Source organism: Sipha flava, unplaced genomic scaffold (genome assembly GCF_003268045.1).
Source record: "Sipha flava isolate LNK unplaced genomic scaffold, YSA_version1 112_pilon_pilon, whole genome shotgun sequence".
In the NCBI taxonomy this organism is placed as follows: Eukaryota; Metazoa; Arthropoda; class Insecta; order Hemiptera; family Aphididae; genus Sipha; species Sipha flava.
Genome location: NW_020271731.1, coordinates 667,496 through 690,571, shown reverse-complemented (window position 1 = coordinate 690,571; position 23,076 = coordinate 667,496). Strand labels below are relative to the sequence as shown.

Here is a 23,076-nt window from a genome sequence, read left to right as displayed (position 1 = left end):
ACAATTCAGCACTAAAATCATTGATGACAAATCATCTGTTAAAGGACTTCTTAATAACATATAAATAAACAAAGATAGAAAAATTAATAATTAATAAAAAATAATACAAGATTGGTTTCTAAAAATGATTTAAATATAATTTGATAGATAATTATTAGCATAGTCACTTCATTAAAAAATAATAATTATTTCTGATTAAGTTACTTAGAAAATATTTTATTATTTTATGATAAAACTGGTTCTTAGAAAAAAAAAATGGTAACAAATAACTCAAAATAAAGTTTTTTTTTAGACAGATAAAATAGTATTTATTAAAACAAAAATAATATTAATAATATATATATAAATGTAATGGATCTTATTAAACAATTAAAAAATTGGCACACAATTGGGTAACAAATAAGTTACTATATAAATTTGTAAATACTATATAGTAAAAAATTAAATATAAGAAAAATTGCATTTTTAATAACAATATGTGAAGAATTGTAAGCTTATAAAAAATAATATTTATAATTAATGAACAAATAAAGAAAGAAATTTGAAAACTGTTGTTCATTATTTAAACAATATTTCTAAACACATCACTTGAATTTGTTAACCATTTTACTTTACCAACATCTTTGTCCAAGTATACTTGATTGGTAGCTAATAACTTTAAGGCTTTCGGAAAAGCTAGATGTTCGACTTCCTTAATCTTTTCAATAAGACTTTCTTCAGTCTCGTCAATATTTATACTTACACTTTCTTGTACAATAATTGCTCCAGTATCAATTTCTTCCTATAAACAAAAATTTAAAAATAAATTTGGAAATTTTACGTTTCAAAATAATTTAAGTTTACCTCTACAAAATGCACAGTACATCCACTAACTCGTACACCAGACTCTAGGGCTTGTTTTTGAGCATTAAGTCCTTTGAATAAAGGTAAAAGTGAAGGATGTACATTTATTAAGCGGCCCCTCCATTTGTTCACAAATTTTTTGGTTAAAACTCGCATAAAACCAGCTAGACAAATAACATCTATTTGAGTTTGATTTAAAGCTTTCAACATTTCTTCCTCAAATTCTTCACGAGTACTGAACAGGGTATGATCTATTTCCTATATTTATTTAAACATGTAAATAATAAATTTAAAAAACAAAAATATATGATTTTTTATTAAACTACCAAAGCCAATATTCCGGCACGTCTTGCTCGGTTTATACCTTCCACTCCAGGCTTATTAGAAATTACTAAAACAATTTCAGACATCATGGACGGATCATCAGTTGTTGAGTCAATCAATGCCTACATAATTTAAAAACAAAAATTGAGAACCCCAATATTTATTTAAAAACTAAAATTAAATGATAAAAATATACCTGCAAATTCGTTCCACTTCCTGATATGAGAACAGCTACACGCATTTTTGGATGCATCCTAGTTGCTACATAAGTCTGTATATGAGGACGCATCAACGGCTCCATAGAATTTGCAAATTTCTTTACTTCAACAGATGGTTCGTCTACAAGTATTAATGAAAATTCATACTCGATTTATCTTTTTTTCTTCATATATATATGTATGTATTCTAACATAGTCTATATACATTAAAATGTAGTTAGATATATGTGTAAATAGTTAAGACTTACCAGCCATTTTTTCATCAACAATGCCAATAACTTTACCATTAGTTGCACAAAGAACATCTTCTGTGTGTTTACTATCAACTATTAATACCATACCTAATCCACAATTCAATGTCCGTAACATTTCTGTTTCACTGATACTACCTATTTTTTAAGAAACAGAATGTTAGCAATTTTTAATATAATTGAATAATATGATATACCTGTTGCAGCTATCCATCCAAATACTGGTTGTATTTCCCATTTTGTAGCGTCTAAAATAACTTTCATATTTTTTGGTAAAACACGAGGAATATTTTCAATTAATCCACCTCCAGTAATGTGAGCCAAAGCTTTTATATGATTATTTCTTATTGAAGGTAATAAACGCTCAACATAAATTTCTGTCGGTTTTAATAACTCTTCACCTGTAATAGTTAATTAAGCAAATAAGTAAAATCAATTATATTAAAACATTGATAAAACAGAGATAAGTACTACGTAAACAGAATTTTAAGTGTATTATTACTTTTAATATAACTCTATGTAAAATTAAGTTTTGATACTAAATCAGTTTGTGACATTAGAAACAATTTCTTTTATTCACATATCTCCACAATAATATTTTAATAGTCACAAACGATTTTGTTGGAAAAAATGTATGTGATTTGAAATAATTTTACCTTATGAATAATATAATATATCTAAACTTTTTTGCTAAAAAAATATTTTTAATTGATTTAAAAATGTTCTCAGTATAATTATATTACAGTATTTGCTCAATTTTCAGAAATCATTCTGATTTAAATATAAATGTATATCTTATTGATACATTATATATATTTAAAGTTTACCATAGGTTTTCTTATCCAAACTAAAAGGCGCTTCTTCTGTAAATTTATGACAACCCCTCTCCATTATCTTACGAATCAAACTAAATCCATTAGCATGTACACCACTTGATTCTAAACCAATTACAATATCTCCAGAAACAATATCTGCAATACGAGGTAAAATCTTATCTTTCTCTACTGCTCCTACTGCAAAACCTGCTACATCATAATCATGATTGTGGTAAAGACCAGGCATTTCGGCTGTTTCTCCACCTAAAAATAATTGTTGATATAATAATAATATAAAAACCTAAAAAAATTAAAATAAAAAATTACCAATAAGAGCACATCCAGCTTGTTGACAACCATCTGCAATTCCCTTTACAACTTGAACAACATTTCCTCCATTCAGTCGACCAGTTGCATAATAATCAAGGAAAAACAATGGTTCAGCACCATGAACTATTATATCATTAACACACATTGCTACAAGATCTTGTCCAATTGATTCATGACTGTTACATGTTAAAGCAACCTTCAGATAGCATTATAAATACAAAAACTTAAAAAATAATGAAGAAAATTTGTAAACTTTTTTTTAAATTTTATGTACCTTCAACTTAGTGCCAACTCCATCTGAACTAGACACAAGTATTGGATTTCGGAATGCAGCTGCTTTAAGATCAAACATAGCACCAAATGAACCCAAATCTCCAAGCACTCCTTGTCGTTTGGTCCCAGATACCATTTGTTTATAAATTGGAATTAAATCATTACCAGCAGTTATATCCACACCACTAGATTTATACGTTGTAGCACCCATAGCAAGAATTGCTCTGAAATTATAAACATTATTTTATTAAGTTAATATTAACAAAAAATATTATGTATTAATATAATACCTAGCAATTCCTCTATGAGCAATATCAGTTCTGAATTGTGCACCATTAAACAATATTCTACCGCAAGCCATAGTGGCTCTGGCAGCAGCTAAAACTAATTCCTGATGAGTGGTAACCACAATCAATACACGGCCTCCATTTGTTACCAATTCCCCATAGTTGTTCAACTTAGTACCCATGTGAAAAACCATACTTTTTGTTACACTTGGTAATCCTAAAAGATGTCCAATTATAACTAAGTTTTAAAAATATGTAGTTTTTTTTTTTTTTTTTAATAAAATAATTAATATGTAAAACTCACCAGTTATTACATCCCCTTTACTGGATGTTAATGGATATCCTCTGCTTGCCATCACAACACCTACACAAAATTGGTCAGTTTTCCATTCAACCTTAACTTTATCCAGAGTACCACAACAACATGCCTAATGAATATTCATTAATCACAAATTAGTAACACAAATTTGAACTATATTACTATTAGTATTAATTACATACTTGCATAATATCATAAAGATCAGATTTTAAAAGTGGTAGTATAGTTTGGGTTTCAGGATCACCAAAACGGCAATTGAACTCCAAAACTCTGATGCCATTATTGGTTACCATTAATCCAGCATAAAGTACACCTAAAAAATTTAAATAATAAAATAAAAATGTTTAAATTTACAATAATAAATAGAAAACTTACCAACAAAAGGAATACCACGACTACGGAGACCATCAATAGCCCTTTGTAAAATACCTCTTGCTTCGTCCAACTCATTTTGAGGCATATTAAAACAGGGACAAAAGGCTCCCATTCCTCCAGTATTTGGACCTTTATCATGATTGTATGCTCTTTTATAATCTTGACTGGGTAACATAACTTTAATATTCACACCATCAGAAAAACATAAAACCTTCAATATAAGAAAAAAATATTTAAAAAATTTGTTTCAAGATTAATATAATATTAAACAATTAATTTGTAAAATTAATATTAACATTAATATCATACAGAAACTTCTTCTCCTTGTAACAATTCTTCAACTACAACTGTCTGGCCAGCTTTTCCAAATCGATTTTCAGTTAAGATAGCATCTAATGCCAAACAAGCTTCTTGTTTATTAGATGCCACCACTACTCCTTTTCCAGCAGCAAGACCACTTGCTTTTACTACAAGAGCAGGATAATCAGCTCTATTACAAAAAAATCATAAAAACGCCTTAAATTTCATAAAAAAAATTGAACTAAAATGTATAAAAATAATTACGAATAAACAAAATCTGTAGCTTGTTTAACATCATTAAAGGATCTCCACTTAGCAGTTGGAATATTAAATTCGTCCATAAACTGTTTTGCCCATTCTTTATCACTTTCAATACGAGCTGCATTCGCAGAAGGTCCAAAACATTTAAGATTATGCTTAGCTAACACATCAGCAATTCCTGATGCAAGTGGATCTTCAGGACCTACAACCACTAAGTCAATAGATTTTTCTACGCACCATTTTGCCAAATACTAGAATAAAAAAGTAAATTAAATTAAAACTTGTTTTAAATAATATAAATATGTATGAATGTATTTTACTATAGAATTATTATTAATTATTATTTTTTTTAATATTAAATACTCAAAACAGAGATATAAAAAGAACTCAATTAGTGAATTTTCAAATGACACATTAGGACCAAACTCACTTGCCCACATTAATTTGTTTAGCCATATAAACCGAAATTAGTTGAAAAATACCAACATTTTTAACATTAAAAAGTTTTTATTTTGTACACCTGAGCCATTAAATTGGAATTAAATTAATAGATAAATAAATAGACAAATTAATAATGAATAATATAACCTCAGAATGCATAATTGTTCAGTTATTTTATGTTGTTAAGTACTTGAAGAAATTTCACTTGGTCCAAAATCGTGATTTTTTCCTGAGGGAAAGATCTTTCTGAGACATAGTCTACAATTTTCAGAATTGTGTTGAAATTCATAGTAAAACTAAAATGATTGTTATCGAGTTAGGGAAAGAAAACTACAAATTTATCGCTTTATATTGTTTTAATTTTATTTTTATGGCCCTCAATAACACTTTTTTACATTTAAATAAACTCATAATAAAATTAGAGAGTTAATTATTTTGATTACTTTTGATAAATACAATCTCATAGATGAAAAAAAAACCCAACTGTATCAGTTGTTAATACAAATTTTAATATGATAAAATAAATATTATCCACATAAACTGAATCAAATTCCCATATAAGCTGTTTTTTTTTTATCTTGGTAGTATACATTGGATTAGGGACCAGAGCATTTTTCCTATACTACACAGATGCCCATATTAACCAGTATCTACTGTATATATATATAACAGTGATGACAACATATCTATCCAAATGTAATATACTGAATGTTTATAAATCATATAAATTAAAAATTGAATTGTTTGCTAATGATAATATAAATTAAAATTTTTGAATATAAATAGCATTTATTAATAATATAAAGTGTTCAGATTAGTATTGTAAAATTAGGGAGTGCATTTTTTTTTAATAATAAAAAACATTTTAAATAGTTATTATAAAGAATAGTAGTATAATAATGAAATTAATTCCATCCAACTCTAAAGATATTCAATGAAATACAGAGCGTTCGTTTCTGCAGATATTATGAACAATAATTTTTTTAGTACCCATTATTAACTCTTAGTATGAACAATTTTCTCTAAAATAAATATGATGCATATAAAGTATGTATGATAAATATGTTACACCAGTTTTCTTAATGAACAACCTTTACTGAATTTACTAAAATAAAATTCAGTTTAATCAGTTTAAATCAGTGTAAAAGTTGAAAAACTATCAATTATTATAAAACAACCGGATACAAATTAACCAAAAGAAAGTCACATCCTTAACATTGTTAAAATATATTTAGACACAATGCAATAACTTTAAATTATCATACCTCAAAATTGTTGACATTCAAATCAACAAATTCTACTTGAGGCAATAGTACAGCTCCAATATTGTTTGGGGTAATGTAAATCTTATTCACCTAAAAATAAAACATGAATAAATATCATAATATTTTAAAAGTAGTTAAACCTTAACATAGGAAAAAAACATTGATAATCATGAACTCATGACTTACAAAATATTTTGGATGCAATTTTATTAAAATAAGATAAAATAACCTTAGTTTGAAATTTCAAACCATAACAAAAAATAAATTATCAAAGAAAAATTAAATGAATAAAATAACAATAATAATATTCTCATAACAATGAAATAATAAAAAAAAAAATAAAACTTGATACTCTTAAAAATGAGCAACTAATTACTTTTATAATTTCTTAATAGAATAAAGCATTAATTATTTTAAAATAATAATTAAAATTTTTAAAAAACGTATAAGTATTAATTTTATATAATTATAAAATAGTTTTCTTTTTATAAAATTATTACACGAAACTTTAAAGTAATTAATACAGCCAATTATTTAAATATATACATAATTTTTTCTTTTTAAAGTATATAACTTAGTACAATATTGTAAAACCAATACATGGCTTTCTTTACTTAAATTTTAATATTTTTTATTTAATTATGTAGTTTTGTAAAAAAAAATTTACAAAAAAAAATTATTACATGAAGATAAAAAATTCATCATTCAAAATTTCTCTCAAAAAAACATATATCTTATCATTAAAGAATTTGATATATTATTTATAAAATATATCATTATAAATATCCAATTGATATAATTAATTTTTTATAATTTTTTTATAATATGTACCTAGGTAGTATTGCGAAAAAAATAAACAACGAGAAAATTGTTAATTATAACTATGAATAAGACTTAATAATAAGACAATTATCAGTATGGTTCTTACTTTTGAAGAAAGCGATAGTTTCCAAGCAATTGCATTTTCTCGTCCTCCACCACCGACTACAAGTACTCTAGCCATTAAGAAAACTAAAAACAAAAATAATAAAAATAATAATAATAATAATAATAATAACAATAATAACACACAACTTATGAAAAAGTTGTTTATAAAAAATTGGAAATTTTTTAATGATAAAAATACAAATATACAATTACTTAAATTAACGTAAAAACTTCTAAAACACGTGCAAAATGTGAATAAAAAGGATGATTGCACAATAAAGCAAGAGAGAGCGAGTCACTATGATTATAAAATATACTGGACTCGCGCTCAATTCAATAGAGATTATGATTAAAGATCAATATTCAACAAGAGGAATCACCGCTGTGGAAGAGGAAATAATTGATAAATAGAATAACAGATCAGTAAACGTGTTTTCAGAATCAGTAACAATTATAATACATAACCTTAAAGAGTTTTTCCGCCAAAACGAACGAGACTGAGGAGCCAGCGGGCAATGAAGCTAAAATAAATTATATTCCCTTTATATTTTCTAATGAAATGAAAAACCATATTTTCGATAAAATATGAATAAAACGATTAAATCACAGAATAGATTATTTAGATTTAATCTATTCTGCGATTAAATTATCTTAAATATAAATACTATGTGATTATTAAAAATAATTTAAATAATTGTTAATTTTTGTGTATATAAAATCAATAAAGGCATTGATTACATTCTTCATATGCATTTACATACTGATGGAATAGTTAATAATAATTGGTTGATAATAATGAAATATAAATTTCATTTACAGATTTAATAAGTTATATACTTATTATTTCAATATACGGTATTATCTCAGAATGTAGATAATCGTGGCTATTTAAGTCTCCAAATATCTACTAGGTATGTGAAATTATAGGACTAATGATATAGGTACCGCTTCTCCGGTAAAATGTTTTCATCTAAAATCTATATTTTTTATAAACATATATGAGCAAAAACTCATACTTCAATAATTATAAGGATACACGCATGATTTTAAAAGAATGCTTATTTCGCAAGATCCATAAGTTATTTATAGAAGCATGATTTAAGTAGATTAACATGGAATATAAAATTTATAACGTTAAGAATAAAAAATAATTAGTATCCACGGTACAGTATACATCAATAAATAGTGGGGATCCATTACAGATATTACCTTCGTAATCTGAAAAAGGTTGGTGATAATGAAACTGAGAGTCTATACTGAAGTATATAATAACTTTTAATTATTATTTTGATAAGTGCCCAATTAAAAAATATATTTTAAGAGTATAGCTAGTTAAATAAGTTAATGGCGTAGTCTACAGATTAGTATAATTAAATTTTTTTTTTATTGGAATTACATTAAGTACTTTGTCTATTTGTACTGATGTTCGTATTACCCTAGATCAAATATATACCATTTAATCTATAATAATTTTTATAAGATAATATTTAATCATCATTTCACTTATTGATCGCTACTTTGACTCTAAGTATGACCATATCAAGTACATACCGTAGTAACACAATAAATACTGTTAAAATATTAAATCGAAAATAGATAAACGATAAATAGAACGATCGGTAAACTCAACGTATATTGAATTAACCTAATTATTGTACGTAATAATAATTACGTAATCATTATTATCTACCGACTTATGTACAAGTATCTAATATCTGTACGTGAAACCAATAGACGCATTTAAACAAAAGATCGAGCACTTGACACGTAGTAATAATACAAAGGATGTATTGTACAGAATCCTAGTGGTACGTTTGAAAGCTGTCACGCGTGCTCACACTCGACGATATAAACACACACTTGAGCGCTTACACGTTCAGCCCACTTCCGCGGCAGCGGCGGACAGGGAAGTGAATAAGAAAGTCGGCAGCGTGAGTGCGTAAGCCGAGGGCGAACATAAGAGGGGGTTAATCCTCCCATCTCCCGAAATATCAGGAACAAAAAATAAATTATCTGATCTACAAATGTGTAATTAATAAATAAATTTAAAAAAATATTAGTTATTTAAAAGTTTCCGTGGTTTTTAAATTGATGTATACAATACTAATTATATGATATTTATAAATATTTTTAATTTTTTCAACCCCCCCCCCCCTTGAAATTCACCAGAATTCGCCCTTGGTGTAAATACTCACACTGATCGTGTTTTACCCGTCAACAGCGGTTAACCGAGCAATGACCGGCAACGCGGTTGCGAATACGTGTTTACGCATTCTATTCAAATCAGTGTCGTCGTTAGCGAGCAAGCAACTTAGCCAATTACCTAGGGCTTCGTACTTCGTAAATTAGGGACCCAAAATTTGTCAAGTTAGAACGGTTAAGTATATTCGAGTTTAAGGAAATTGTACTGCATTCGCCTAGGGCCTCGCGAAAGTTTGCGACGGCACTGGTTCAAATGCGCGGTTACCGCACGAGTGCGTGAAGAAAAACGTTGCGTGCGTGTAATTTTTGTATTTTTTTTTTTTACTTCTGTGAGAGGGCACTTCGTTTGATCAGTTGAGTTCGTGTTCGAACTCGCTCGACGGAGGATATACTGAAATAATTGCGGCTTCGGCGCTCTATCTGCTGAGTTCATATACAGGGTGGGTCACGGGAATAGGGCTAAAAATAGATGGGTTTTTCTCGACGTAAGCTAAGTGTGAGTAAGTCGGAATGGTCTCATTCTATCCGTTAGATAATGCCATTTAGTTTCCACGATGGAGCAGTGGAGTGTCGTTCACCGTGTGTTCGCGTACGGCTCATTTGTCAAAAACAACGAATCGGTAGTGAAAGTAAAGCGTGCATTCAGAATTAATTTTAACATTGGCCGTCACGGTGCGGTTCCCGATCGGAAAACAATTATGAGATGGGTCACTGCTTTTCGAACAACGGGAATAATTACAAAAAAAAAGCCACCTGGCCCCGTACGTACTGTAACAACTCCCGAAAATACGGAAAGGGTAAGAGCCGCTGTTCTCCAAAGTCCACGACGCTCGGTGCACAAACAAGCTCAGGCTTTACAAATTAATCGTTCTTCCGTTTGACGCATCGTCAAGCGTGAGTTGAACTTCCATCCTTATAAGTTGACAATTGTTCAACAGTTGAAACCCACTGATTATCACCAACGTTCAGAATTTGCATTAGAGATGCTCTCGTTATTTGAGGTGAATGACGATATGCTGTTATTTATGAGTGATGAAGCGCATTTTCACCTCGACGGTTTTGTAAATAAGCAAAATTGCCGTTATTATGCTACAGAAAACCCTCAAAGCCTCCACGAACGACCGTTGCACAGCCCTAAAGTGACTGTTTGGTGTGCAGTTTAACAAAAATTAATCATTGGTCCTTACTTTTTTGAGGAACAAGGAAACACGGTGACTGTCAATAGTGCCCGCTACATTGAAATGCTTAATAACTTTTTTAAATCAGAGTTGCGTAAAAGAAGACGAATTATCAACCCGTCAAATGTCTGGTTTCAACAAGATGGAGCACCTCCTCACACTGCGATCGCCACAATGAACGTCATACGCGAGATGTTTCCCGGCCGCCTCATTTCACGTTTTGGAGATATGCATTGGCCTCCTAGGTCACCTGACTTGACGGTATGCGATTTTTTCCTTTGGGGTTATCTGAAATCACGTGTTTACGAGTCAAAACCACGTACACTAGACGAACTTAAGGATGCAATAAAAACGGAAATTGCATTAATAGACGAAAACTTGCTTCAATGCGTTCACTTAAATTTGTTGGACCGACTTTCTTCGTGCTACGAACAAGATGGATGTCATATGCTCGATGTTCTTTTCAAAACTTAAAATGGCACTTATTTGTGTATGATTAAATATTAATAAAATAATTGTACGTCTAAAACATCATGAGTTATATCTATTTGTTTTTGTCCCTATTCCCGTGACCCACCTGTATATACTAGCTGAATACCTGGGAATTTTTATAGAGGAAAACTATTATTGCGTTATAAACTAAACGTTGATCTGAAATTAATTTTGGCTCGTTTTCGTTTACATACATATTTGTGTACGTGTGATGAGCGAGATTATTTTTTTTGATATATTTCTCAGAACGACTGATAACTACACGTAGATAATACACACAATTTGACGGATAAAAAGGTTAGATTTCACATACATGTTGCCATCCCCCCAGGTAAAAAATCTAAAAAAAAAATCATGCAAATAATTAGCAAGCATTGCGCATGAATTCCCAAGACTAATACTGAAATGTGCATAATACTCCTTCCCCTTCAAAATCGAGAATCCTTGGGGGGTGGCTGGAAACACGTTTAGCCAGCTTCTCCCTCTGTTCAAAATTAACATATTCAAACATTTTTTTTTGGAAATATTTAGGACGCAATTTGCATGAAATAATTATTAGGAAAAATTCACAATTTGAAAGCTCAAAAAGTAATAAAAAATATTAAATAGAAAAAAAAGTAGTTTTATGAGTTCACATGAAACTTTGATTATTATAATTTATCATGATAAATAATATTATTTATAATGAGTCATTTCTTAACTCGATTATTTAAAAATAATAGACAGTGTACTGTAATATATTTCCAATGAAAATCAATATATGCATTTATGAATCATGCTTCATCTTGTGGTAATATTTTTAGATTGGTATAATTTAAATTTTATTTATAAATAATCATTATTTATCTAAATTAAAAAACCGATCCATTCATATTTAATATTATCATTTGTTTACTGATGCCGAGCCGACATGAACAATGATTTCTTTTATTTTTTACCATTTTTAAAATTGCTGTTTTTAACTAGTTTTACAGAAAATGGCTGGAAGAAAATTTGGACTTTCACCGGCAACGGTCATTGAAGCAGTACTTTTTCTTTTGAAGACAAAGTTATTATTTTCGAGAACGGTGAACGACGTAAGTATTTTTATATTATAATATTAATAATTTTTACAATAATTGTATATATAATGTATATTATAATGAATAAACGATAGCTTTAATACGGTGGACCACCGTGATATAATAATAAACAGAACAAATGTATATGAAAAATCTAATCATAGTATGAAAATATGCTAATTTAAAGATAATTTTCAGAAGATGATAGTTTTTAAGTAAATTGTTATTTTTATGTTCGATATTGGTCACATTAGTACCTGCACTTTATAAATTACTAAAACCTAAATGAAAAAAAAACTTATACATTTTATAAAAACTTAAGAAAACACCTCTACATTTATTAACTTGATGATCAGGAAGATAAATGTCACATGTAAATTCAAATTTCAGGTAGCTAAAAACCCGCGGGCTACCGCGCCGCATATAAGTATACAATTTCACATTTATTTTAGTTAATAATAACTAATTATTTACTAACTTTATTGGACTAAATTTATACCTATGATATTCGCGTGATCACAAGGAATATATAAAAAAAAAATCCGATCAAAATCGAACCGATAGATATCGAGTTTACTTTACACAAAAAATGAGCTTACAGCTTTATATATTAATATAAAGGTATATTTTCTGAGCCCAGAGACGGACTGGCTCACCGGGGTACCAAGAAATTTCACAGTGGACCGGTACCTAATGCAACTATGTGACCAGTGGTCGTTGTTAATAGAATTAAATAAAAATAAATTTAAAAAATTTAAATAGAAATTTTGTATACGTTTGTTTAATAGTTCAAGATATTTTTATTATAAAATAGGTTGATATAATATGGTCATGTAGATATGACCGTGTCCACTCGTTTATGTTTCGTTGTGTATTCAATAATTAAAAATGGAAAATATAAGAAAATACAAAGAAAATGCTGAAAAATTAAAAAAGAAAATAAATAAATTGCTTAGCTTATAGATCTAAATGTAAGTATTTAGATATTATGTTTCAGATTCAAACTAAAAATATTAATGTCGACAATAATTTTTAATCGAATCATAATAACATGACATAGTATTCTATAATCTAATACAAACATTATAACTAATACATAAATTCAAACTGAAATTGATACGATACCGTTATTCCTGAAAAACGTGAAATCGAATTTATGTCATCAACTTCAAGTAATAGTAACGAAAATAATTTACAATCCAAAATTCAAAATAGCAATAAAAACAACTGTGACAATAATTATTGGTTTAAAAAGACAAATCAAGGTAAACTTCAATTTTTTTTTTTTTATCACATCCCTTTCAACCAAAATTTGACGACATTACTGAGCGAAATCATATAAGCAAATTGATGGTATTTTATGATATGAAATAAAAAAAATATTATATTTTATATATTCAATGATATGAGGACTGTTGATGTATACGTAGGGGATGTAGAAAATTGAGACAAGTGAAGGTTTAGGACAAGAGTGGCCGACCCCAAATAATTGGGAGAATAGCGTAGGAGAAGAAGAAAAAAGAAGAACTTATGTTATTTTAAGAAACTGATTAAATTTGAATAGTTTTGAAAAATGTATTTTTTTTCGGTATATTTCACATTCTGTAAAATGCTCGCTTTGTAAAATACGGATTAGAAAAAAATTCATAACACCTATATCAAAGAATTGACGAACATGAATTAAGTAAAAATCATTCTGATTGTGCCGAAAGTTTTGTATTACTCAAAAACCAATTAAATATTAAACATTTACGTACAAATTGTGTCACAAAGACAAATGGAAGTGAAACATAGGCGAGAAATAATATACTGCATTATTGAAACTATAAGGAGCGGCCTTTCTTACAGCGGAATAATTAATTCTGAAGCTACTTATAGTTTATTTAACGATACTATTGATCATTATAATTTTTTAGAATTTTTTATTTTTTTAAATAAGTGTGATCCATTAGTTAAAAATTACTTAAAAGAATCGTGTGAAAAAATTTAAGAACATAGAAAAGCTCGAGTTCAAACTACATGTGTAAGTATACAGGGCCGGCCCAAGCAAAAATAGTGCAATAGACAAAATCAAATGATGCCGCCTCTAAAAAAAAATTAAGCTCTTATTTCAACTTAGCCCCTCCTATTTTTTATGTCACATATCTGCATAAAAAAAATTTATTTTTTATTTTCTATATAACATTATATGTAAAAAAACTTAAAAATTATTTTTATAATTATTAAGCAAAATCCTTCACTATCGCGACTATCGGAAATCGTGGAAGTGTGGTTATTAATAATTTTGAAATAATTGAAAACACCTAGCGTAAGCCATAATATTATGTTATAGCAGTATATTTGCAGAACACCAAAACGTTTATATAACGTTATTAGTATGACGTTACACTATACAAAAAACGATTGAAAACGATAACAGATAATATATCGGTAAACGTTAAATGATAAAACCGGATGCATATAAGCATAGCGTATATTTTTAGAAAACCCAATGAAAATACTGTTCTACGATTAGATAACCTTCACTATCAATTATCTGTTATCAGTTATCAAATTTGATAAATCACGGAAATTGTATTTCCAAAAAAAAAAAAAAATTATTTATTTATTAAAATATTTAATAATTAATATCTAATAAAAATATAAAATAATAAATGCTGTTATGTATTATAAGACCCTTAAGGTATATATAAAATATCTAATATAGAAATTTATCTACCAAATAAAGATATCAATTTTAAATTTAATATCAAATTTTTATTACAGGATAAAACATTGTTTGAAATAAAATATGTTAGATATGGTAACTAAAAATAAAAAATAATAGAAATAATTGTAAATCATATAATCATATCAACAAAAATAATATAACTTAACATTTTATATTACTTATCAGTTTGTAAAAATAAAAAAAAAAAACCTATCTTTGTAAAATCAATACATTCATCACTTCGTTCAGAATATAAAATATATAAATAATTATAATAGTTAAAATATTTATCCTGCTAGTATTTATAAAAAAAAAAAAAATATTTTAAAATATGAATTAGAAATTCAAATTTTCTACCTATAAAAAAATATACTAATATTGTAGAATACATTAATAAAACTTGTAAAATAAATAATTGTTATTCGTATCAACAAATAATATAAATCAAAATTTTGTACAACTGTTCAGTCTGTAAAAATTAAAAAAAAAAAAAAAAACGGTAAAAGACTTTATTAGCAAACTATTCGTTGGCCATTCGGAATACTGGAGTGATAGTTCCAATGATTAAAATTAAACTCCCCAAATTCAGAAAACTAATTATTGATATCTTCTATACAGGATGTTTGATGGTATTCCCAATTTCTCCAACAATGTCATTTGTATATTTTTTTTTTTTTGGAATTATAATTTTGTCAAATTTCAAATTCCACATAAAAGTTAAAAGTTTAAAAGCATTAAAACGTCTTTAAAATCACTCTCACCATTGATTTTATAATAATATATATATATATATATATATATTTTTTTTTTATAATATTGTATATTATAAAATCAATGCTCTCACCATGCATACCGACCGCGTAACATCGTTATCACGTCTTGCTGCTTATTTTAGTTTTCTTAAACAGTTAATCACCGCCGATTTTTTTTTGCACAAACTCAAAAAACCCCGTTTTATCACTACCAATCACCAACAATCATCATCACTTCTATTGGACCAGTCGATCTACGTCAATCAACGAATTGGTAACAAACTTAATTAAATCTAACCGGGCTGCTAACGTTCGTCCGTTACACTACCTGGCTTATCGGCTTAATTACTCAATTGTTACCGCTGTCAGACCTCTCGTTATCTCCATCGACGTCGACGATGGCTTTGCGGCCACTAGTTAAAAATAATAAGATTATAAATGTCCAATCTACTAATTTATCAAAACGGCCTTTAAACACGGCCGATAAAATAAATAACAAAAGTAGGTAATAGCAATAATACTAAAAACCTAACTATTAGTTCTCCTTATACAAATAACACTCTAAACTTGGACCAAGACTCTGATGATTAACATTTTGTCACTTACAAAACCAAACGAAACTCTTCGCCAGGTCAGTCTCCTAAAACTAAAAAACCAAAAACTGCAAATAAAACAAATTCTTCTTTTACTTCACCAAACCGTTACGTTGTTTTATCTGTAACTGAAAATGATGAGAACGAAATATTACACGAATCAACAAGTAAAATACCTCGGTCAATCCCACCACCAATATTTATCTCCATTCCAATAAGCTATAACGATTCCCTAAAATCAATACTAGCGATTACAGGGGAAAACGGTTTCGAATGTAAGTTGACTTCTTAACACTTGAAACTATCAACGACCTCAACCGACTCATACCATCTAATAATTCATCTCTTAAACGAAAATAAATACGAATATTTCACTTATCAAGCAAAAGAAGATAAACCATATCGCGTCGTTATACGAAATCTTCACTTCACAACTGATATAAACTATATCAAAGATGAACTCACTCTAAATGGATTTTCAGTTAGAAATATTTCAAACATCCAGTCAAGAATATCCAAATCAGCCCTCCCAATATTCTTCGTCGACTTGGAACCGGCCCCAAACAATTCAAATGTCTTCAAATTGATTTCGTTTTGTTATACTAAAATAAAAATTGAAGAGCCTCATTCCCGGTGAGACCTACCCCAATGTCACAGATGCCAAGACTACGGACATACCAAAACATATTTTAACCGTGAACCCAGATGCGTTCGATGTGGCTCTAACCACTTGTCCGAACTCTGCGAAAAGCCCAAAGACACGCCGCCTTCCTACGCACTATGCAGTGAACCTCATCCTGCCAACTATAAAGGTTGCGTCAAACACAAACTTCTTCAACGATCGAGAAATTCAAAATCCAAGGATTCCTCCCAAAATAATCACCTTCAACTACCAAGTAAACCCTCAACCACCATCTTTCCGAACACCATTAATTTGGACTCTACCCACCAGAACTACGTAAATCCAAACTCAACCAATAATGACGATTCAGCCAAAGGTAGTACGAAAAATCACTCCTGCAATCCCGATACCTCTCCTGATATTTATAAACACCTTTCATCATTTATCCAGGAACTCCAATCATGCATAACTCCTCTTATAACTATTCTTACAACACTTATAAACAAGCTATTCGTTACACATTAATTATAATACCTGACAATAATCTAATATCTCCCCTCTCCATACTCTCTTGGAATGCCAACGGTTTTCATAACCATAAAAATGAATTTCAATTATTACTTAACGAAAAAAAACATTGACATCACCCTAATATCCGAAACTCACTTTACTCCTCTATCCCATTTAACTATTCCTGGATACCAAGTCTACCTAACATGTCACTCCGATGGTACAGCTCATGCCGGTACCGCCATTTACATAAAGAAAAATTTATCCCATCACCCACTAACCTCATACTCTGAAACGTACCTACAAGCCACATCACTGATAATAAACCTAGAAAACAATACCCAACTTGCAATATCATCTATTTACTGTCCTTCAGGTCCTAAAATAACGCCAGAAAATGTTGAAACCTTCTTCTCCTCCTTAGGACAACAATTCATTATTGGAGGTGACTTAAACTCCAAACATCCCTGCTGGGGAAACCGTTCTGCAAATACTAGAGGTCGAGTCCTTAATACAGTTCTAACTATAAAAAACTACACAACAATTTCCCCACTTGGTCCTATATACTGGCAATCCCATAGAAACAGACTTGATATATTCGTTACAAAAATACCCAACCATCTTATCACTAATATAATAAATCTGAACGATCTCTCCTCCGATCACACCCCGATTTTCCTAGAGATAGGTGCTAAAGTTAAAAAACTATTTAGACCTTTTATCACTCCTGGCAGAATAAACTGGCAAAAATTTAGCAAATTAATAAACAAAAAAATAATTTTGCAAACCACCTTAAAATCTATCGTTGAAATAGATAACGCCGTACATTCACTTACTACCCAAATCCAAGAAGCTCCACTTGCTGCTACTATCAATGATTCCCAACTCCCAAATAACACAATAACTCCTGTTCACATCAAGCTATTACTTGCCGAAAAGCGTAGAGTCAGAGCCCAGTGGCAAAGATCCTAATATCCTATTGACAAATCAAGATTTCACCACTTAAAAAATAAGTTAAGTAGAGCTATTCAAGAGCACAAAAATGTAAGTTATTACACATACATCCAAAATGTTTCTACAAAAGATTCTTCTCTATGGAAGGTTACAAAAAAACTACTTAACAACAAACAACCATCTCCTCCTCTTCGCAAATCCAATAACTTATGGGCCACAACTAATACCGAAAAATCCAATATCTTTGCCAACCACCTTGCTAGCGTTTTTAAGCCAGATGATATTTATCCAAACAGAACCCAACTAAAAATAATCGAACGTTCTTTGGAATCCACATTTCCTATGGCTTTTCCTGCCAAAAAAGCTTCTGGGCACGACTTGATAAGCAACCAAATTGTTAAAAAACTCCCATATAAATCTTCCTCTTACTAATCTTCAATTCCTTACTCCGCTTATCTTACTTTCCAACGGCCTGGAAACACTCCAACATAATCCATATTTCTAAGCCAGACAAACTCCCCAAACTTTCCTCGTCTTACAGACCAATTAGTCTCCTCCCCACCTTCTTAAAAGTATTTGAAAAAATTCTTTTCAAAAGACTAATATCACTCTCAGAAAAATCTAACATCATACCTAATCATCAGTTTGGATATAGGACCAAACACTCCACCATCCACCAACTCTTTCACACCGTCGACTTAATCTCCTTTAGCTTGAAGTCAAAACACTACTGTGCAGGAGTTCTGCTTGACGTAGCTCAGGCCTTTGACAGGTTCTGGTACGATGGGCTCCTTTATAAACTAAAAAAGTTTCTCCCAGCCCCATATTACCTTTTTATTAAATCATATCTTGAAAACCGTACCTTCTCGGTTCAAGTTATCAATAGCTACTCAGAAAATGTCCAAATCCTAGCCACATGGCAGCGACACAGCTCCTTTCCTTTACACAATTTTCACCTACGATACTCCTAAATCTTTTTACACATCTCTGGAAACCTATGCTGATGACACAATAATTATGGCCTCAAATAAAAATCTTCAAGCCGTCACCGATATGTTACAAAACCATCTTCGCATGATACAACTCTGGTCCCAACGCTGGAAGATAAAATTAAATGAATCAAAATTATCATTTATAACATTCTCACTAAGACCACAAGACTGCCCCCCAGTCTCACTAAATAATAATATTATCCCAACAACCTCGGCAATAAAGTATCTGGGCCTGGCGCTCGATAGACGCCTTAGATGGTCTCAACATCTTAAAAATAAAAGAAAGACAGTAAACTCCAGACTTCATTTACTTCGCCCTCTCCTAAGATCCAAACTAACTACCAGCAACAAACTTTTAATCTATAAAGCCATCATCAGACCAGTGTGGTCTTATGGTATCCAATTATGGGGCTCCGCTAAACCTTCCAGCTTGAGAACTATCCAAGCTTTTCAATCAATATGTCTCTGCCCCCTGGTATATCAAAAATAACCTACACAACGACCTTAAAATTCCAACTCTGTTCCAACTAACTAAATCACACTTTCGTTCATTCCAATCTAAACTAGTTTCACATGCAATACCGCTAATCAATCGTCTTTCCTCCTTCGAAAATCCTGTCAACCCTCTTAGAAGATTAAATCGAATCTAGCCTAGAGATTTATTAAAATAATCTGTCGGGTGGTACTACTGAGTGCCCTCTCATTCTGTTAATTCTTGTTATTGTAAAACATGTATTATAAAAATTACTTAATGTACAAATAATAGATTGTAATTATTCTTTTAACAAGTAAAAAATATAAAAAAAAAAAATAAAAATTCAGAAATTTGATAACTGATCATTTTCGTGATTTATAAAATTCAGATAATTGATAGCGAAGTCGTTAACTCATTGGGATTATAACCAATCGTAGAACAGTATTTTCATTGGGTTCTCTAACAATGTACACTATGCTTTATATGCAAACCAGATAACGGATAATATATTAGTAAACAATAAACGATTGATAACGGATATCGAAACAGAAATGAAAAACGATTAAAATTAATATCAAATAACGTAACAGAAAACGATTAACGATTGAAACTTAAAAGAAATTGTCATGGAAAAATATTCCTATCAGTAAAATAGATTTGGAACATAATTATTTTTGTAAAATTAACTTAAATTACTAGGTAATCTAAATAAAATAAATGCAAAAGGATGTTTAAATCAACAATAAATGTATCAACTAATAAAATATAAATAAGTATTACCAATTATAATTTATAAATATGCTTTCTGAAATTACATTGAATATTGTTGACGGGGAACCCGTATACCTCATCAAAAATAATTGAATCGGTTATTTCGAAAAGGCCATTTCTCCATACATTTTCAAAACTAGTTTTATGTGATAGATGTGTTTAACTAATAATAATGCATATTTCCTGCTAGACCGCCATATTATAGTTGGTTTTTTATAAGGGAATTAAATAATTTAACCCATTTTCAATTTTTATCTAAATTTAATTTTGATCTCTAAAAATAGTTTTTTACGTTTCCTGACAATTTTCATTTTATAAAGATATGTCCTTTTCGAAATTACCGATTCAATTTCGGTGAACACCGATGAACCATTAGTAATACTACATAAATAAGTTATAAATTGACAATAATTACATATTTTACGTGATATGTGCATTTTATTGTTGTTGTACAACAAATATGATTGGTTCATTTATAAGTTATGAGTATAGGTGTGCGCATGGGTGGTGCAGGGTATGCAAGCGCACCACCTGTGGTAGTGCGTCTTTACGGCCTGTTATTTGTCATAGAAACAATTTTTTAACAAACATTTTTAAAACATTATCGCTCTTTGTAACAATTCCGGTTATAAGTTGTAGCTGTGAAAGAGCATTTTCAAAATTAAGTTTGGTCAAAAATAAATTAAGGAGTCAGATGTCACAAAAACGTCTTTAGTGTTATTTGTAGAGCAAGAAATGGCTACAAATTTAAATTTTGAAGACATCATTGAAGAATTTTAATCTTTAACTCCAGCCATACGTCGTCTTGAACTTTAATTTTTATATAGGTATTAAGTGAAAATGTACGTTCCTCATAAATATTATATTATAAGTAAATAAATAATTAATAAATGTTTGGTTATTTTGTATTTTTTTTAAGGTAAATGGTAATGATTATACAATTAATAAAAAAAAATTATTTTAAGTTAAACCATTCCAAATATTTCTAATATTTTGTATAGGAAAACATTTTAGATAATGGCAAAAATATTAGTGGTAAATAGTAAAATAGGAATGCACCACCTGCGAGTATTGTCTGCGCACGCCTATGGTTATGAGTTATGAGAATTACAAAGAGAAAATATCATTAAATGTAATATATAAAATATAATATTTAAAATATGTAATGGTATTTTACATAGTACTGATCGTTATGTACTAAATTTGAAAACATTTCAAATTTTACACTAATTTAAATAACGCAAAACGCTAAATTATTCATAACGTTTAAATTATTTATAGTGTTAAACGTTCAATTGCTAATAACGTTTAAATGTCCCATAACGGTAAACAATATATATTATTTTGATTTACGCCCTGATATTAAGTAATATAATAACTTTAGAAAAAATTATTTTATTATATAGGTAAGTGGTTTTCATGAATGAATTAATTTAAATATTTTTCTTATAAAACACCGATAGAACTAAAAAAAATATACGAGTCAATTTTAAAAATGCCACCCCTACTAAAGTGCCACTTTAAGCAGGTGCCTGATTAGGCCCTAGATTTGGCGAGCTGCCTATACCTTGAGCCGGCCCTGTTGGTATAACTAGTAAAGAAAAAGGTAATTTGGAAACATTTATATCTAAAACAACAGTCAATAAAATTATATGTACTATTTTAGAATTGAAATAACAAAAATAAAATAAGTCAATAAATATCGGAAACAGAATTTTTTTCTTCACCAATTTTCTAATAGTCTTCTCAATATATAAATGTACATGACTAATGTTCTATCGTCATTCGTTATATAATGGGAAATAAAATGTATAAACGATTTATTTCGTTAATTGACTGTGAAAGGAAAAATATTATCGGAATATATATATATATATATGTGTGTGTGTGTGTGTGTGTGTGTGCGTGAAGATTTGAAAAATTGAAAAATTGATGTTTCAAAATGTACTTCTACTGACAGAGCAACAAATATGCAAGGGCAATATAACGGATTTGGTTCTTGGTTAAAAAAAAATAAATTTTTGACGATTTATTGAATATTGGGTGTTTTATGCACACGTTTTAAACCTTCTAATGCCTGATGTGACTGAAAATAATGATTTTTAAATTAATTTATTTGGAGTGTTAAACATATATGCGGTATTTTTTAAAGAATCTTTTATTCGAATAAAAACCTTAAGAAAATATTAAAATAAAAAAAATCTCGTCAATAAGAAAAACTTGTTGTTGGTCAAAATATAATTAACTAAACTATTTGGTTTTTTCAATTGCTGTGATTTGAATTTATGTGTGTATGAACATCCGGAGGCGCAACCAGAATTTCTTCAAGGGGGGTGCCAGCAAGTGGTGTATAATGTATAATGTATAATATAATATATACAGCTGTACTGTTATTTTTAAAATCTAATAGTTATAGAATTTTTAATCACTTCTATTTAATATTTATTGTATTATCTTATTAAAACCTACTACTGTAATTATTTCTGTATTATTAAATAATGAAATAATAATAAAAATAATAAAATTATTACCAAA

At 29.2% G+C, this 23,076-nt stretch overlaps 1 protein-coding gene across 2 annotated transcripts; it reads right to left on the bottom strand.

The window, feature by feature from the left end:
* Positions 1-507: 507 nt before the first annotated feature.
* LOC112689487 (trifunctional purine biosynthetic protein adenosine-3) lies at positions 508-7,649 on the bottom strand. Of its 2 annotated transcripts, XM_025563226.1 has the most exons (18): positions 7,443-7,649; positions 7,231-7,313; positions 6,303-6,392; positions 4,600-4,847; positions 4,345-4,525; positions 4,036-4,246; positions 3,843-3,973; positions 3,646-3,769; positions 3,345-3,558; positions 3,056-3,278; positions 2,779-2,977; positions 2,464-2,715; positions 1,834-2,037; positions 1,634-1,774; positions 1,364-1,506; positions 1,170-1,289; positions 844-1,101; positions 563-781 (listed from the first exon to the last, which is right to left on the bottom strand). In XM_025563226.1, the coding sequence occupies exons 2-18, from the start codon at positions 7,303-7,305 to the stop codon at positions 563-565; spliced, it is 3,033 nt and encodes a 1,010-aa protein (XP_025419011.1). In that variant the 5' UTR covers positions 7,306-7,313; positions 7,443-7,649. The 2 variants fall into 2 exon arrangements, with proteins under 2 accessions (XP_025419019.1, XP_025419011.1); XM_025563234.1 differs by lacking the exon at positions 7,443-7,649 and having other exon boundaries at positions 508-781; positions 7,231-7,305.
* Between the last annotated feature and the right edge of the window lie 15,427 nt (positions 7,650-23,076).